This window comes from Magnolia sinica, chromosome 5, assembly GCF_029962835.1.
Source record: "Magnolia sinica isolate HGM2019 chromosome 5, MsV1, whole genome shotgun sequence".
In the NCBI taxonomy this organism is placed as follows: domain Eukaryota; kingdom Viridiplantae; phylum Streptophyta; class Magnoliopsida; order Magnoliales; family Magnoliaceae; genus Magnolia; species Magnolia sinica.
Window position 1 is genome coordinate 39,903,738 of NC_080577.1, and position 20,590 is coordinate 39,924,327.

Genomic DNA, 20,590 nt, shown 5'->3' on the forward strand with positions numbered 1-20,590 from the left:
AGGCTGACCGAATGAGTTGACTCAACAAGTTGACTCAAGGTTCTAGGGTTTAGGGTTCTACGATTTTAAGACTACGTCGACTAAATTGATTAGGTTGAGCTAGGTCAAGTTTAGGGTGTGAATTATGGTTCCTATGATTTAGGCCTCTAAGATTAGAATTTGGATTAGGGTTTTTGCCATCTATCTAAATAGTTCAATTTCAATCAGCTTATTAGTCCAGGGTGGGGTGTCTACACATACCTTGTTTCATAAATCATATTAATCAAGTCATCAGGTAGGACATACTTGTTTACGCCATATCTTGGCGGGTTTACATATACTAATAAAATGTTGCCACATGTCGGCACTATGTATGAATAACAAATGTATAAATAACAAATGAAATTCTACTTATGCCTTAACGTTGGCGGGTTTACATATACTAATAAAATGTTACCACATGTCGGCACTATGTATGAATGACAAATGAAATTCTACTTATGCCTCAACGATATCTTTTGCCCCATATCCTTCGACGACACATCATCTATCAAAAGAAAAACTACACAGAGTCATACGTACACTCATAGATGAGACACTGCGTTAAAGGACACATAGCCCTCACACAATTAGCACGTGTGGTCGAGCAATGCACTCGACAAGTTTATAAAGATCGATCGAGATTAAAAAATATATATATTATTGCAAGACTATCTCACACGATCATGCCTAAATATATGATTCCTATATACAATTAGTGCTTTCACAATGTCTACAAAAGTTCGAGAAAAATATTCCTCCCAAAACAGAAATGAATCAAAAGACGCGATGAGGAATTTGAGTTTAGCTAAGATACAAACTGATCTCATAACCTTCAAGGATCTCATAACCTTCAAGGATCTCGATATGGACGATCAACCTCTCAAATTTATATAAGGGGCATCCGATGAAGAGCTCGAGGCCTTACCAAAAAATAATCTCCCTATACAACACACCACTGTTTTTTTTTATTTTAGCTTTATATCCTTCCAATTATGTCCAATCTCACTATAAAATGTCCATAGTTTAGTATACCTTGGATCACTGTTGTCCAATGCCATCGTTACAGTATGTCTAGGAATAGTGTAAATAGTTACGACATACCATCAGTGGATCCTCGATCAATTGAGTCATTTCTTAAAAGATCACACTACGGTCACATCCTGCTGATCATCTACCTCAATTGTTTGTTCATATAGGTGATCGCAGGTACTTAATCTATTTCCTTATTTTATTTCCTTCCCAATTGTACTGAACTTCATTTATAAATCAATAGAAATTGATAATTTAGCCTTTAGTTTTAAATTCTTTCAATTCATTACTACATTATCGAGAAACTTGAAGCCTACTATCACCATTGAAAGAAGTCTTAGCTTAAGCAAAAATTTTCTATTTAGAAGGATTAACTGAAAAGGCCAAGCTACGTGTCCGGGGGGGGGGGGGTATTGAATAAGACTATGCCAAATTTAGACTATAATAGCAGAAAAATGATAACCAAATAAAATAAATCAATTCACAATGCTTAAAATGAAAATAAGCCTCAATAATCAAGTATTGAGAGATTGAAACAAATGCAGTTCTAAGGACAACCTTACACCATAAAAACCAAGGGTTTATGGCAGGACAACCTTATTTCTAGAACGTTCTTTGTATCAAAAACTCAAACCAAAGAGGAATAAATAAATAACAAAAAATTAAAAATTTGCAAGAATTTAAATCTAAATTATTACTTCCCCACTGTGCTTGAAATGTAAATATTACAACATTCACATCCACACATACATTCCACAACTTGAATGATAAAAGATAGAAAATTAAGTAAACATTCAAACTACAATACACAAGGATTATAGTGGTTCGCTTATGTGTTCACCAACTGTTAAACAACAGCCACACAGAATGCTACTCCACTCCTAATATCCTCACACGGGATATTAGCGTTCACTATCAAAATAGGTTTCACAGGTTCACCTAAAACCTTCACAGTTGTGTCTTTTTAACTTAGGCTTACACAATCCAAAAATCCACACTTTCTAAGTTTTCTGGCTCTCCTCAGATAACCAAACACAATGAGATTTTTCTAGCCTAATTTCAAAAGAAACCAAAAACAGAATATAAATTACAATAATGTCAAATACCTGAATTTCTCCTTTGTAGCAGCCCGGAAGAACCAAGTCAGAGTAGAGGTTCGAATGTCAAAGTTCAATGTCCAATACTCACTTTATAATGGTTCTATGTTCAAATAGATTTTAAATTAAACCAAAATGGGCTAACTTTAATTGATTTTGATTCCAGAAAAAGGAAAATAACACTTCCTCTTTTCAGATCAGATTGGAATACAAGAAACAAAATCAATTTAAAAAACTAAAGAAAGAGAATATTAAATATGCACACTTAGCTTAAAATGGAGCATAGATTTATCTCTCAGAAGGCCAGATTACAATTACTTCAGTTGTCCTCAATATTTAGAGATTCGTGATCTATTTATAGGTGAGCAAATCGCATCTTCGACTGGTCTAGAGATTGCTACAACTGGTCTTAAAACCAATCGATATTTGAAAATTTGAGCGTGACAAGATAAGGCAGTTTCACGACTGATCGTAGGTAGTCTACGACTGGTCGAAGGACACCTTCGACTGGTCTTAGGTTGATCACGACCAGTCGAAGCCAAGAAAAATACATCGCTGTAGTTTGAGTCGTAGGTTCACGACTAGTCAAAGAAACAGTCGACACTGTTCATATGACTGGTCGAACAGACCCCAGGACTGGTCAAAGCTTAACAAAAAATTTTAAATTTTTGCAACAAACTTACGACTGGTCCAAGAAAATCTTAGACAGGTTGAAGTAGTGCTAGGACTAGTCGAGAAAGATCCAGGACTAGTCTTAGAGCAGACCAGATTCTCAAATATAAAACATTTGCATTATGCATCCGAAATGACCTACTCTAAAGGTCAACCTAAGGTCAAACATACCTTAATAGTGAAGTAAGGACATTGAACCCTTAAGATATGTAACTTTTAAAGAAAGTGAAGCTTCAAATCTTGATATAGCTTTTCCTTAAAAGCTTCAATTACGCAATCTTAAATCTTGACTTGTAACTTGTAAATTCAGTTGAACATTCTCGAGTTTTGACTTATAAACATGTATTGTCTTTCGAAGTCGATCTTGCGAGACAATGTCATGGCTTGACATATCTTAAGTTGAGCATGTGCTTCACTAATATAGTCAACATCCATACACTGAAACTTGCTTCATCCATACATGTTTTATCCATACTGTGTCTCGAACATTTGCATTTATGTAATTTCACAAAGTACAAGCAGTGTTTTTGGCACCACAAATTTGACAACATAAAAGGGGCTTTCAACTATAGCACTTACAATTTCTCCCTTTGTCAAATTAGTGACAAAACACACTTTCAAGATATATTACATAAACCAGAATATATGGTTAAAGACTCATGCACCAGTTATTATTAACTGGCCCACATTCATAATCAATTCAACATATAGTCCACCTCTGTACATACCTGCACATACTCTTCCTGAGTAACATACATCACATAAATCCAATACTATAGACATCCATTAGACATTCATTCTCTCCCTTTTTGTCACAATAGGACAAAGGAAGCAATGATCAAATGGCGGAGGAGTTAAAATGAAAGAGAGAATAAAAAAATTAATCCATAAATAGAGATAAGTCAAAAGCAGTAACAATCTCACAAACAGGGAGAGCAGAAGAGTAATAGTGTTATTACAGTCCAGTAAAATAAAAAGAACTAATCTGAACCAGATGAAGGAGCAGAGATGGAAGGATCAAGTTGATGCATGCCCTTGTTCAAATGCCTAAGATATTTGCGCGTATATTTGAACTATGTGACATTAAAAACATGCATATTCTCAACCTTCTCCTCCAATGCACGTAAACGCGCATCAGACTCAGAAGGCTCATAATCTGGATCATTAGCAAAATTAGATTCAAGCTCTTCAAAAATATCATCCATGTTAATGTCATCATGAGAAAGATCACTAGCATCCTCCTCATTTCCAGCTTCAGCACCACCATTACCATCACCTTTGTCAGGAAGCAAATCCAGCTTCATCTTATTAAGGTTAGAATTGTTAAATATCAGATGATGGATCGGGGCCTCTCTAACAGGCATGTCGACTAACATATGTGTAGCCAACACAGTCATCAAATAAGGAAAATGGATGTCACTGTGACCTGGATGGAGTCGAAACTGAATAATGGAGTGACAAATCAAGGATGGTAAACAAACATGAACACCTCTGACAACAGAATGAAGAACACGAACCATGAATGACATCAATTCGGATTTATTACCCGATCGAGGATACAAGTTAGACACAAAGATTTGTGAAGAACTCTGTAATTGGGTAACAAAAACTTTGAGGGGAGTGCATTCCCTTTATGCTTCCAATGTACGTCTAAATTGCATAAGGCTCTAGTGAGCATACGTTTTTCAGTTTCTGAGGGTTTTTCAGATAAGATATGGATGGGACTGCCCTCATCATTCACAGAAATTTCCATAAGAGCTGAAATCAAATGATGATCAACGTCAAATGGTCCTTATCTTGTGGCTATTTTAAAAGTTAAATTTTTCAATGAAAACTCACTTATGCAAGCGAACATGGACTGGGCAATAGACTGGTATGCTGCCCCCCCCCCCCAAATGCAATAAGTTATCCCAACCTATAGTTTGAAGAATAGTAAGGATATCATACGGTGCAACATAATCTACAGAAACAGGACCTACATAAGATGGATCTTCTTCGTAGAACCGAAGATGACGCTTGGTAATAGGAGTAGATTTGGAAGAAGATGGACCATGGGCTATTGTCTTTCTACCTTTAGATGTCATATGTAACAAAGATATGAAGGAAACAAAGTGTTGCAATGGATTGAGAAATGAATTTTCTCAAATCAGATTTGGGTGAAGAAAAACCCCAAATCTCAACAAAACTAGAAATAGACAACTTCAAGCAAGAGATAGCAGCAAACTTGGCACAAATCCATAAGAAATAAGGAAATGGAATACTAACCTCGACAGATTTGGAAGGTGGGTTTGACTGGTCGGGCGTCGGCTTGTTGGAGAAGGAAGTTGAAATAAGGAAGAAATGAAATTTTCCCCAATTTAAGTTAAACAGCGCGATTTACGACTGGTCGTGGGCTTTCTTCGACCGGTCGTGTCATGACAGGTCGAGGAAATCCTCAATTGGTCGAGTACCACCAAAAATCTGATTTCCAGCATATTTTACAAAATTTGAAATCTAAACAAAATATATACAATATGATACAAATAGGCATAAATAATCATTTTAAAATGTATATACCAAGATCAAATTTCAATTTGTTAAACCTACTTTTGTCAAGCGGTTTAGTGAAAATGTTAGCACGTTGATTCTCGGTAGGGATATATTCCAAAGATATAACATTTTCTTCTACTAATTCACGAATATAATGAAATCTAATGTCAATGTGCTTGGCACGAGAATGCTGAATTGGATTTTTCGAAATATTTGTGGCACTGGAATTATCACAATATAATAACATAGAATCCTGTTTAATTCCACACTCACTTAGCATACGTTTCATCCAAACAAGCTGCGTACATGCATTACCAGCTGCGATATATTCAGCTTCAGCAGTTGAAAGTGATATAGAACTTTGTTTCTTGCTAAACCAAGAAACTAAACAATTTTCGATATAAAAGCAACCACCACTGGTTGATTTTCTATCATCAAGATTACCAGCCCAGTCAGCATCCGAGTACCCAGCTAATTGAACACTAGTCTCGAGTGGATACCAGAGACCGAGATTAATAGTAATTGCGACATATCTCATAATTCGCTTGACAGCAATGAAGTGCGATTCTTTAGGATCAGACTGATATCTAGATCAAATACCAACACTTAGAGAGATATCAGGTTTACTAGCAGTTAAATACAGTAAACTACCAATCATACTTCGATATAATTTCGGATCCACATTTTTACCTGCAGAATCTTTTGAGAGTTTCAAAGTTGTACTCATAGGAGTATCAAAATTCTTACCATTCTCAAATCCGAACCTTTTAATCAAGTTTAAGGAATACTTGGTTTGAGAAATAAAAATACCATCAGATTATTGTTTTACTTGCAACCCTAGGAAATAATTTAATTCCCCAACCATGCTCATTTCAAATTTAGATTTCATTAAATATGCAAACTCAACAGTCATATTGGTACATATTGATCTATAAATAATATCATCAACATAGATTTGAACCATTAAGATTTCATCGTTATGTTTCTTAACAAAGAGCGTCTTATCGACACTCCCCATTTGAAAATTATGACTTAGTAAAAACTTGGTCAATTTTTCATACCATGCCCTGGGAGCTTGTTTTAGACCATATAGAGCCTTTTTAAGACGGTATATATGATCAGTAAGCTTAGAGTCTTCAAACCCTATAGGTTGTTCAACATATACTTCTTCATGTAAATCGCCATTCAAAAAGGCACTCTTTGCATCCATTTGATAAATTTTAAATTTTTTAAAGCATGCAATGGATATCAAAAGTCTGATTGATTCAAGGTGAGCAACTGGGGCAAAGGTTTCATCGTAATCAATGCCTTCTATTTGAGTGTACCCTTGAACAACCTGTCTTGCCTTATTTCGAATAATATTACCAAGTTCGTTAGACTTATTTTTGAAAATCCACTTTGTTCTAATAATATGTTTATCTTTAGGTTTAGGAACAAGATACCAGACATCATTTCGAACAAATTGATTAAGTTTTTCCTACATAGCTACCATCCAGATTTCATCAGAAAAGCGCTTCTTTTACATTTACCAGTTCAATCTGGGATGTAAAACACACGTAGTTACATATGTCTTCTAATTGTCTACGAGTGCGCACACCAGTGAGAGGGTTTCCAAGTATCTGATTGGTTGGATGATCTTTGACAGTCCTTAGTTCAGAATTAACTTGATTTGATGAAGTATCTGGTTTGTCAATCAAAAGAACATCATTATCTCAACTTGGGGCAGGTGTATTCAAGTGATCATCAATGACTACATTGATGGACTCTTGAATCACACCAGTCCTGTTGTTCAGAACACGATATGCCCGACTATTTAAAGAGTATCCTAAGAAGATCCCTTCATCACTCTTTGTATCAAATTTTTCCAGATTTTCACAGTCACATAAAATATAGCACTTGCTGTCAAAAACTCAAAAGTATTTGACAGTAGGCTTCTTATCAAACCAAAGTTCATAAGTAGTTTTATTATCAGACTTACATATATACACTTGGTTGATAATATAGCACGCAGTATTTATGGCTTCAGCTCAAAGATTTCTAGGGAGCTTCATACTATTCAACAATACGTTTCCCATTTCTTGAAGCACTTTATTTTTCCTTTCCACAATTCCATTTTGTTGTGGTGTTTTGGGCGCAGAGAATTCATGCGATATTCCCTGATCGTTACAAAATTTCTCAAAACTGCTATTCTCGAACTCAGATACATGGTCACTACTAATCTTACAGACTTGAGAGCCCTTTTCAGTTTGGATCCGTTTAAGAATTTTTTTTACTTCATCAAGGGTTTCTGATTTATCCCTTAAGAAGGCTACCCAAGTGAATCTGATAAAATCATCCACGATTACTAGTATGTATTTTTTGACTCCTCGACTCTCCGTTTTGGTAGGTCCTATAAGATCCATATGGAGAAGCTCGAGTGGTCTTGATGTGGCAGTGAAAGCTCCTTGTTTGCTTGTCATACTGGCATTCACCACATATTTTGTCTACTTTTTGTGATTTTAGTAGACCTCTTATTAGTTCTCTCTTGCTCAATCTGTATAAATTACGGTAGTGTACATGTCCAAGGCATTTATGCCATAATTCAGTCTCATCAGTATGGACCATGTAACACAATTGTTTAGATGAGCTACCATTGCTTACAATATAGCAGTTTTCAGAAGTCCTGCGACCAGTTAATATTACAGAACCCTTTTTGTTTAAAATTTCATAACCTTTATTAGAAAATTTCACACTATAATTGTTATCATATATTTGAGATATACTTAACAGGTTGTGTTTTAGTCCCTTAACATATAAAATATTTTTAAATAAGGGGAGGTTATAGAGTTGAACCGTACCTTGACCAATAATCTTGCAATTGCTACCATCACCAAATGTGACTGATCCATCAGTCATATCTTTAAGATCGGTGAATAAAGCCTTGTCACCTATCATATGCCTGGAGCGTCCACTATTAGGGTACCACTTCGAATGACTTATAGCTTTGAAAGCGGTGTGGGCAACCAAGCAAGTAACCTTAGGAACTCATTTCATAATTGTTTTGGGTTTAGAAGTATAGTTGGTCTTCTTGTATTTGTAATGACCCACTGAGTTAGATTTTAAGAGCTCCTTAAGGAAATCAACTATCTTTTCAGCTAAAGGATTTCGGTTCTGATTTTTATAGTTGACATAGCTGCTTTTATATTTTTGAAAAGATTTAATATTTTTAGAAAAACTTTGATTAATACTTTTCCCTTCTGAGTTTGAGGTTTCTCCTCTTACAAACTTGGGAGGAGTATTCTTCCGTTTAGAAGGTATATTCTTATCATAGCCCAACCTGGATCTGTCACTATATTTTCTAGATCCGGATAGAAGTTTTTCTAACTTCGAATCACGTTGAGCATACCTCCATGTATCTTTCAAACTCAGAAGAGAAGATACTTCGTTTTTAAGTTTCTCATTTTCAGATTTCAGATTATTAATCAGGGAGGTTATGAATTCTAAATCGCATTTAGTCTCTTCAAAATAATCTGAAATATGGGATTTTTCTAAAACAACAGACTCAAAATTTTCTTTAAGTTTTAAAAACTTTTCTTTTTGAAGTTTTAGTTTTACGGCAATTTTACAACTCTCCTTGTATAGGGCATTGTAAGCATCTTGAAGAACTTCTTCATTTTCATGTTCACTATTCAGATTTTCTTCACTAGTTGAATCATCATGATCTGAAAAAGTGAACTTGGATAGAGTCATAAGAGCTATAACTTCATTGCCCGACTCGGTTTCAGAATCTTCTGATTCAGAAGAGGCTTCAGAATCAGACGATTCATCCCAAGTAGCTAACATTCCCTTCTTTTTGGGTTTTTCCTTTTTAAGACATTTGTTTACTAAATGCCTATATTCTTGGCAGTTGTAACATTGACTATCTTTCAAAGATTTCCAAGTTTTTGATTTAGATTTAAGTCTTTTCTTATCATTTGATTTTTGAAAATCAACTCTCTTTTTACTTTTGAAGATCTGGTAAAACTTTTTTGCTAAAAGCGCCATATCATCTTCAGAATTTTCTAAATCAGAATTTTCTTAAGTAATACATTTAGAAGATTTAAGAACGATAGATTTGCCTTTTGGAGCTTTAAAATTTAATTCATAGGTTTGTAAAGACCCAACTAGTTCTTCTACCCTTATATTGTCCGTATCACGAAGTTCCTGTATCACAGTTACCTTAGAGTTGAACCGTTCAGGAAGTGAGCATAGTATCTTTGCACGCACTTTACTTTCTGGGATTTTATCGCCAAGACCCCACATAGAGTTTACAATGTCATTTAATCTTGTATAAAAGTTCATAAACATTTCATTTTCCTCCATATGAATTTCTTCAAATTTGGTTGTGAGGAGTTGGACTTTAGATTTCTTGACAATTAAAGTACCCTCATGTGTCATTTCTAAAATATCTCAAGCTTGCTTTGCAGTATCACATGATATAATTCTTTTGAACTCATCCAGTGATAGTGTGCAAGTGATTGTATTTAGTGCTTTTGCATTGGCACTACTTTCATTTTTCTGAAGAGTGGTCCATGAGAAATACGGTATTACTCTCATTGATTTTGAACCATCGATCCTAGTCACTTCAGTGGTAGGTGGGTTCCATTCAGTCACTGTGGCTTGCCACACACTCTCATCTATTGATCTGAGGAAAATCCTCATCCTGGCTTTCCAATAAGTATAGTTGGAGCCATCAAATGGTGGAGGCCTAGTGACTGAAAGGCTATCAAAATTTGACATCTTATATATATATATATATATATATATATATATATATAGTTTAGATCGTTAGCTCAGGAAATGAATCTAAGAATAAAGAATTAAAAACGAGCTATTAAGCTCTGATACCACTTGAAAAGGCCAAGCTATATGTCCTTGGGGGTGGGGTGGGGCGAATAGGACTATGCCAAATTTAGACTATAACAGCGGAAAAATGATAACCAAATAAAATAAATCAATTCACAATGCTTAAAATGAAAAGCAGCCTCAATAATCAAGTATTGAGAGATTGAAACAAATGCAGTTCTAAGGATAACCTTACACCATAAAAACCAAGGATTTATGGCAGGACAACCTTATTTCTAGAACGTTCTTTGTATCAAAAACTCAAACTAAAGAGAAATAAATAAATAGCAAAGAATTAAAAATTTGCAAGAATTTAAATCTAAAATATTACAACATTCTCCACTGTGCTTGAAATGTAAATATTACAACATTCACATCCACACATATATTTCACAACTTGAATGATAAAAGATAGGAAATTAAGCAAACATTCAAACTACAATACACAAGGATTATAGTGGTTCGCTTGTGTGTTCACCAACTGTTAAACAACAGCCACACAGAATGCTACTCCACTCCTAATATCCTCACACGGGATATTAGCGTTCACTATCAAAATAGGTTTCACACGTTTACCTAAAACCTTCACAGTTGTGTCTTTTTAACTTGGGCTTACACAATCCAAAAACCCACACTTTCTGAGTTTTCTGGCTCTCCTCAGATAACCAAACACAATAAGATTTTTCTGGCTTCTCAAAAGAAACCAAAAACAGAATGTAAGTTATAATAATGTAAAATACCTGGATTTCTCCTTTGTAGCAGCCCGGAAGAACCAAGTCGGAGTAGAGGTTCGAATGTCAAAGTTCAATATCCAATACTCACTTTATAATGGTTCTATGTTTTAATAGATTTTAAATTAAACCAAAATAGGCTAGCTTTAACTGATTTTGATTCCAGAAAAAGGAAAATAACACTTCCTCTTTTCAGATCAGATTGAAATACAAGAAACAAAATCAATTTAAAAAGCTAAAGAAAGAGAATATTAAATATGCACACTTAGCTTAAAATGAAGCACAGACTTATCTCTTAGAGGGCCGGATTACAATTACTTCAGCTGTCCTCAATATTGAGAGATTCGTGCTCTATTTATAGGTGAGCAAATCGCATCTTCGACTGGTCTAGAGATTGCTACGACTGGTCTTAGAACCAACAGATATTTGAAAATTTGAGCGTGACAAGATAAGGCAGTTTCATGACTAGTCGTAGGTAGTCTACGATTGGTCGAAGGATACCTTCGACTGGTCTTAGGTTGATCACGACTAGTCAAAGCCAAGCAAAATACATCGCTTTAGTTGGAGTCGTGGGTTCACGACTGGTCGAAGGAACAGTTGACAATGTTCATACGACTGGTCGAACAGACCTCAGGACTGGTCGAAGCTTAACAAAAAATTTCAAATTTTTGCAACAAACTTACGACTGGTCCAAGAAAATCTTAGACAGGTCGAAGTAGTGCTAGGACTAGTCAAGAAAGATCCAGAACTAGTCTTAAAGCAGACCAGATTCCCAAATATATAACATTTGCATTATGTATCCGAAATGACCTACTCTAAAGGTCAACCTAAGGTCAAACATACCTTAATAGTGAAGTAAGGACATTGAACCCTTAAGATATGTAACCTTTAAAGAAAGTAAAGCTTGAAATCTTGATGTAGCTTTTTCTTAAAAGCTTTAATTACGCAATCTTGAATCTTGACTTGTAACTTGTAAATTCAGTTGAACATTCCCGAGTCTTGACTTGTAAACATGTCTTGTTTTTCGAAGTCGATCTTGCGAGACAATGTCGTGGCTTGACATATCTTGAGTTGAGCATGTGCTTCACTAATGTAGTCAACATCCATACACTGAGACTTGCTTCATCCATACATACTTCATCCATACTATGTTTCAAATATTTGCATTTATGTAATTTCACAAAGTACAAGTAGTGTTTTTGACTCCACAAATTTGATAACATAAAGGAGCTTTCAACCATAACACTTATATTAACCCATCATTTCTAAATGGTTAGAATGCTGTACGTTGGTGGTTGGACAATCAAGTCAACCATCACAAGTCTAATCCTACTGTTAATTTGGCACATTGAAGTCATATTCAGTAAAACTTAAGTTGAGTATGACTATGGCACTCACACGGCTGATTTAGCATTTTGAGTCATATTCAGTAAAACTAGTTTGAGCACGACTGTGGCACTCTGGACGCTGTTTTAATCCCACACATTTGAGTTAACACATGTGGCCCAATTTTTTTAAAATTATGAATATCAACAACATTGGAAAGATAGACGGCTAGCAACAAAATAAGAAACCATATATATTAAAGGCAGGTGTCCCAGATGATGAATGAATGATCGTTCGGTTTACGTTGAAAATTGTTCAAGATCAGACGGACCCAACGCCTCACAGGTGTGCACCATCAACATGCGTACCGCGATTCACCTCTTCAATCACTTCCCGCGCGAATCGCTTTTGCTTTCGTCGAGTGCGCATACCAACTCGGCGCATCCTACCTGCCGACTCGCTAATTTACGCTAACCCCGATCCGTCGTCGATGCGCTAGTCTTCTCGGGTCTTCTCAACAAAGAGCTGAAGAAAAACTGCTCAGCAGTCCCCGATCTTGCTGCTTTCCGTTGAAACCAGGATTTCAAGAAGCAAAAGCTAGGGTTTCCCCCCCTCTCTCTCCCTGTCTCTGTAATGGCAGGTATCCATCGATCTTCAAGCACTCCCATGAGAAATATACTTCCTCCTCAAGAGCTCCTCGACGATCTATGCAGGTCAGATTTCAAATCTTTAGATATTCCCGCCATTTTCACTCCCCCTTCTTATCTACTCTGTTTTCACGATTTCTTGCGGTTCCTCTTTTCATGTTGATGATTTATTTTTTTCTCGGTTTATGTTGCTTACTGCAACTGAAAATTCTGAGGATTTTGCTTTCAGTCTCGCGATGTTTATGAATTGATTGCCAGGGGTTAAAGAAACGCCAGTATGTAGACTCAGTGGCATGTTTGGTTGAATTGACTGTATTATTGCGATTTGGCTGGAGAATTTTACGCAAGGAATTGTGGAAATATTTGATTCTTCTGGATTTTCATTGCTATTGTTGCTTCGGAAAATCTAGTCCTGGTTTAGATGCTTTAGGAAATTGCTACTTGGGTCTTGTTTTAAGCTATTGTTAGTGTCGTTTGGGTTACGATGTCCACTTTGCTAGCAAAACTTGGCTTCTGAGATATAGTTTTGTCTTTCTATTCTGTCACACTGCTTGTAGGATATCATAGCAGAAGTCGATCTTTCAGATTCAAGTCTGCAGGTCAGTGGTGGTTTCCTTATCAGTTTAGACATACCTGCATTGTTGTTGGTTTTGACTTGTCGTTCATGACTCCATCACCTAAATGTCTCATGACTTGCTATCCCCAGATAAATGGATCTGCTTTCAATTTATACATCTCTCATCTGTATGGACTCTTTTCTTGCACCTTAGGATGTAGTTTCATGCGTTTCTTTGTTTGTCTTATGAGACATTCAACTATACGTATGCTGTCTAAGTCGGTGTAAATTGCTGTGACCTATAAACACGTATTATAACTAATACATTGAAATTAACACTTAGGGGTCATTTGGATGGTGGTAAATGAGGCAAGTTGTAAACGATTTACTAGTAAATCATTTACAACTTGCGTTTGGATGCCCTAAAATGCTTGTAAATCATTTACTAGTTGTAAATGATGTTATCTCTTAAATCTGGTTGAACTCGCGTGGGATTCTCTCTAGATATTTCTTTTCCTAGGTCGAGGTCGGAATTCGAGATTGAGGTCGGTATCCGAGGTCGAGGTTGGTATCTGAGGTCGATCTCAGTTAAATAGCTTGGTCGAGATGATCAGGTTGACTAATGACACACAAATTCTCCGGCCGCAGCCGGGAAACAAAAATGTTGGCCGATAAGGCCAATCCATGAGAAGATGAGGAAGCCGCATCCGCTTGAGGCGGAGAAGCCTCCTCATTATGAGGTGCCATCGCCGGTGAAGAGTCCCTCGAAGACGCAGCTAACCTAGAGTCCGCACTATCATGTACGGACTCCCCGTGGAAGGCTCCTGAGACAGAAGCGCCCCTTGAAAGATCCTCGGAAGAGGAGAAGAGGGAGAGACATAGGGAACATACTGGAAAGGTCAAGTCTCTGGACGAACTGCAGAAGTGGACAGAGGAAGAAGGAAACAAGTCGGCACAGCTCGGACTTCGCTAGACTGGTGAGCGAACAATGAAGGGAAAACCCCTATTTATAAGCATCCAAGAGAGAATGCCTTTAATGCTAGTATCATTCACGAGGGCATGGAGAGACGCTTCGATGCACGATCTCTACCACATGGCGACACGGGGTTCGCCTAGAAGTAGCAAATGAAGCAGGGGTAAGTGTCTACTTGTGAGTTGCCTGAAAGACGAAATAGTGCTCGCCACTCTGTGCATGATTCATTGTACGGCGAAACTGTCATAATATCTTCCTTGATCCTCGTGACATTCACCGTCTTTTTTGATTCTTGCTTTCATCATTAGGTGACAAAATCGAGGAAGATGGACGAACCGAGCTAACCACTCACAGTTTGAATTTCAAAATCCGATGCTCATACGTCAGTTCAAATCCTCACTTCCCAAGCTCATGGACATGGAACTCGGAAGTAAGGGGGTAATTGTTATTGGAAAAATCGAACTGACCAGCCATATGAGACACATGATAAAGATTAACAGAGCGATCTCCCTAAACCACCGATATGTCTAGCACCAGAGAAGCCGAGTTGGGCAAAGAACCCGTTGGCCAAGCTAAACCAGTCAATTGAGCTAGGTAATAAGATTCATCAGCCAACCTGATCTTCTCGAGCAAGCTGTCTAACTGATGTCGACCTCAAACACCAACCTCGACCTCAAATACCGACCTTGACCTCGGAACAAAAATATCCAAAGAGAATTCCATGCCGTATAAAACATGATCGATTTGACGAGATCCTAATTGAAAATCACGTCGATCGAGGCAAAATTGAAGATTTTCTTGAGAACAGATTCCCACTCCAATACGGGCTTCTCTAGCGTTTCTATTAGATCCACTCAGATATGCAGACTGCCTAGAAAACTTATAAATTCATCATCCACCTAAAGCAAAAGGTACGCATAAAAATCCCGACTCCAGTCACACCTACTCTAGGTTCAAGTACCTGACTTAGGCATCGAAGGGTCCTCGGCCACGGCCAACGTCCCATTGTCCATCCTTTTTCTACTGGTGTAGGTAGTCAGTACTTAGTAGCCTATAGGTGAAGTCACGAGTTCAACCAGATGCAAACGATAACAAATGATTTACCACCTTTTCCCCCTTTTCATTTGCCAACAAAAAGCGGGGATTTCATTTGCTAGCAAATGATTTACTAGGAAGAAGCCTCCAATGGCTCTTTTTTGAAGGTTGGAGATACACACATTGTATATGAGAACTCCAACGACTCTCTCTCTCTCTCTCTCTCTCTCTCTCTCTCTCTCCAAACTCACAATCCCCCCTGCCAACGGTAGCAGATCTTGCTACCGGCCTTATAAGTTATAAAAGAGCATTTGAATTCATGGACCCACTTCTATGGCTCACCTACTGCTTGGTTTTATGTGAGGATCAACCCTAAGCTTTAGTGAGATGGGCTTATCCCAATGATCCACTTTAAAATCCACTCTTATATGCCATTTGAATGTTTTTTAATGAATTATTTCTCTAAACTATCTCAGGTGTGAGTACACAATTACAAGATATAAACCATTTACAAGCTATCCAAACACTGTAAGTGATTTACTAGTAAATCATTTACAACTTAAACCATTTACCACCATCCAAATGACCCCTTAACATTATTAATGTTTTAAAACTCAGACAATACACCAACCTGTTATTATGGGTGGTTAGTCCAACTAGTTTGACTCCTAAATGGTTTGACTTGGGAATCCATTTATTTTAAATATTTAAAATAATAGGAATTAATAAATCTGATGTAAGAATAAGTTAAAACATCAGATTTGATATATAAAAATAAAGGCATAAAGCCAAGTGTAACGAGTAAATTCATTAACAGACATAATGGAAACTAGTAGAAGATGGTACTAGAGATGGTCCCCAGACACGAGAGTCTAGGGCATGTAAAAGAGATAACCATCATCATTAGGTCCATTATGAGGATTACTGTGAGGACTGAATGTCTGATGTCAATGTCTGCCACATCCTCCACAGTTATAATTCCTCTAATGCTACATTGATCATGATCTTGTCCACAAGAAGAGGCATCTTCTCGATTGACATTGGCAGTGGGATGCGCTTGATCACCAAAATCACCTTGTTGTGTGGTATGCTATACCAACAGTAGCATCATGACTAGAAGGAGAGTGTTCTCTTCACATGTCAAAAGAAATGCACATAGTTTGTTATTTGTTCTTATCTTGAACACGTGGTTATTTGTTCTTATCTTGAGCACGTGTGGATCACATATGGGGTCCACACTTGCCACATGTGGTGATGAATGGTCCCATTTGGGTGGCCCGCTTCTTATGCTTGGGTTCCATATGTTTTGGGATAGCTTTTAGGCCAACGGGCCTTAGTTTTGTAAGGGATTAAGAGGGGTAATTTGTAATCTTAAAAAATTAGGGGTAATTTGTAATTAAACATTGTTATTATTGGCGCTAATTTAATAATACAAGGGGTGGGCGCATGAGATGAGAACTCTTTAGTTGCTTTCTCCCTCTCTTTTCATTTTTCCCCATCTCCCTTCTCTTCTCCAATCTTCTCCCTAGATTCTACATGGTATCAGAGCATCATTGATATGATACCTTTCTCTTTTCTCTCCCTCCTTTCATCTGATCTTTCTCTTCTTGTCAAGGAGAAATGCTAATGTGTTTGAGCTGATCTAACCTAGCCACATTTTCTCATTATACCATCACTTGGTGGGTAGTGTAATCATGTTCAACAAAGGTGTGAAAGGTCCACTTTTATGCATACCCATGTGATGGGTCAAAGTGGGCCATCTCTCATCTACAGTTGGATCTATACTTAGATTTGAAGGTTGTGGTCAGATTTGAAGGCTATAAATAAGTTGTGCGTGAAGATTATTGATGATCTAGATCAAAGGAAAAAGTTGTATGAATGGAAGCTAAAAAGACCAAGTAATGATCTAGTTGATTATGTTCTACGTGTGCGACAATCAATCTAGTTGAATCCTTTTTCCTAGCGTGCATTTGAAGTTCTTCTCCCTATCAAGATGGATATTAGAAATGAATCAAAGTACAATATTATGTTTGCAGTTTGCACCTGAATTGATGCATTTCCAAATCACATCAACTAAACTAAATGGAACAAATTATTTACAATGGGCCACATCTATAGAGGTCCTTTTGATAGGGAAACAAAGACGTAAATATTTGACTTCCCAAAGCTTGATACAACTGTGACAAATTATGATGATTGGGTACCCGAAGATGCCCAAATTAGGGCAATGTCGTGGAATCATATGGAGCCACATATTAGTGCGAATGTCATCTTCAAGATTGCCAAAGAAGTATGGGATAATTTGAAGAAGATGTATTCGAGCGAGAAGAATCTCACGTGTATCTATGAACTCCTATAGAGTATATTTTTCATTCCAGCAGGAAGATAAGGGTATGGGGGAGTACTATTATGTCCTGCGGGGCATGTGGGAAGAATTGAATGTGTATCAACCAATGTCAATTGTCAACCAATATTGAGACTCTAAAGACAGAGGGAGGATTTTCATGTAGCAAAATTCATCTTGCCTCTGTCTTGAGTCCAAGCTAGTGAGATCTCAAATTCTTGGAGAGAGTGAGATCACATTTGTCATAGAAGCATTCACTAGAGTTCAACGCACAACTAGTATGACCACATAGGGCTCCTCCTCATCTAATCAATCTGCATTTATCTCTACATCTAGTAGAGGAGATGGGGACAGAGGTGGTCGAGGTCACGGTGGTTGATTTGGAGGTAGAGACCCACAGGGAGGTCATGTTGGAGGCCCAAATACTTGGGATGATCGTGGCACATATTTTGGATGTGGCCGTGGTAATCGACATTACACACACTATGGCCTCAACAATCACATAGTTGAGACTTATTGGGAACTAGTGAGAAAGCCATTGTTGGCTAATCATGTCCACTCATCGGAGGATTGTTCTGACGGGCAGTGTACTATTCTACCGCACATGCTGAGTCGAGTTCTTAAGGTGACACAATTACATTGTCTAAGGAAGAACATGCCAAGCTTTTGAGAGATTAATCTACCCATGCCTCTTCCTCTATAATTACTTTTGCCCAGTTAGGTACGACATGTTTCACTTTCTCTAAGAGTTTCCCATGGATTATTGACTATGGTGCTTATGATCACATGACTGATAAGCGTATTGTGTTGTCTCAGTTATTTCATTCTCCATTCATCCCCATTGTGACCCTAGTTGATGGATGTTACATCTACTAGTGTTTCTGGGGTTGGTACTATCTATCCTACCCCAAATCTCTCATTATCGTAAGTTTTGTATATTCCTAAATTTCCTTTGAGTTTGTTATCTGTTAGTAAACTAACCAAAGTCCTAAATTGTTCTATCAAATTCTATCATTCTTATTGTGTGTTTCAGGATCTAAAGATGGGGAAGATGATTGGTGGAGGACATGAATTAAATGGGCTCTACTATTACGATCGTGGAATAAAGGGAACTGGAGTAGCTTTGCAGGTCAACGTTTCTCCTCATCAGTGGCACTCCAGGCTTGGTCACCCATCCCTGAATAGTTTAAAGAGTCTTGTCCCGTCTTTGCCACATGTGTCTAAGTTAGAGTGTGAAGCTTGTGAGTTAAGCAAGCATCATAGAGTGTTTTTTCTTTCTTGTGAACATAACGTTAGTGATAATTGGTAAACCCTTTTACTTGGTACATTTAGATATTTGGGGTCCAGTTCATGTTTTCAGTTTGTCTGATTTTAAATATTTTGTTATCTTTGTGGATGATTGCTTTAGAAATACATGGTTATACTTGATGAAAGACCGTTCTGAGGTCTTTACATGTTTTAAAGAATTTTATATGCAAATACAAGCTCAATTTGATGCTAAAATATGTATTATGAGATCTGACAGTGTCAGGGAATATACATCGAACCTCTTTCATTCCTATCCTTCCTACCACGATCTCATTCACCAAATGTCATGTACACACATCAGTAGAATGGAGTTGCGGAGAGTAAGAATCTTCACTTACTTGAGGTTGCTAGAGCCCTGCTGCTAAATATGAATGTTCTAAAAGGTTTTTGGAGTGATGTAATTTTGGTTGCATGTTATTTAATAAATAGGATGCCTTCATCAGTCTTATGTGGGAAATCTCTCTCTCTCTCTCTCTCTCTCTCTCTCTCTCTCTCTCATAAGCGATATGTGTCAGCCGATGTTACGTTTTTCGAGAGTACTGCATAATTTTTTGAGGGAGGAAAATCTTTGCAACTTGAAGAAGGCTCTACACTCTTCCTTTGGTGCCAGACACAACTTCATTCATTAAGCAAGTTCTTGTGGAATGTTCAGATCTTCCTTCGGTATAGATATACTCCTAGCATTCCAAGAAAGGTGATGGAGAGCTTACCAACATGTCCTTTATCAATCAGGCCACCCCATATGAAGATTCTTCTCTTGAGTCTTCCCCAGTATCGCCTAATGAGGAAGATTTTCCCATTGCTCTCCATAAGGGTATACGTAGTTTGCTTCATGACTTATCTCCTCTTTGGTAGTTTGCTATGTCTTTGTCCTTTGTGTCTATTCCTTGTTCTTTCCAAGAGGTTCTTCACAATGATGGGTGGAAGCATGCTATGGAGGAAGAAGTGGTTGCTTTTCATCAAAATCAGGCTTGAATGTTAGCCGAGTTACTTGTAGGGAAATGTGCAATAGGGTGCGGATGGTATGTACTGTCAAGTATAATCCCTTGGTGGATCGTTTAAAGGCTCGACTGCTTAGAAAGGGATACACTCAGATGTTAGGGGTTGAATACTTTGGCACCTTTTCTCCCGTGGCCAAGCTTCATTCCGTTCATGTGGTGATCTCCATTGCTCCCAATTTAGACCGACCTCTGCACCAACTTGATACGAAGAACGCGTTTCTTCAAAGTGATATGCATTAAGAGGTATATGGAGCATATGCCTGGCTTTGTTTCTCAGGGGAAGTCTGATAAAGTTTGTCATATGAAGAAGTCAATTTTTGTGCATGGTTCAGGAAATTTATTAAGGCGGTACCTCATTTTGGGATGAGACAATCAAGCAGACCCTTTTTTCTTTGTTTTTCGAAACATGACTGGCACTATTGTTTTAATTGCATATGAGGACGATATAATTGTTACTG

General features: G+C 37.4%; 1 protein-coding gene across 2 annotated transcripts in view; it reads left to right on the forward strand.

The window, feature by feature from the left end:
• The first annotated feature begins 12,712 nt into the window (after positions 1-12,712).
• Positions 12,713-20,590, forward strand: part of LOC131245952 (mRNA-decapping enzyme subunit 2-like) — a 50,068-nt gene continuing 42,190 nt past the window's right edge. The window contains exons 1-2 of one of the 2 annotated variants that reach the window (XM_058245775.1): positions 12,715-12,981; positions 18,857-18,952. Coding sequence is in view for 1 of the 2 variants with exons in the window: in XM_058245773.1 (XP_058101756.1) it covers positions 12,902-12,981 (80 nt within the window). In the remaining variant the exon portion in view is untranslated. Of the gene's footprint in view, positions 12,982-18,856; positions 18,953-20,590 lie in introns of both variants that reach the window. The other variant, XM_058245773.1, reaches the window with a different exon arrangement.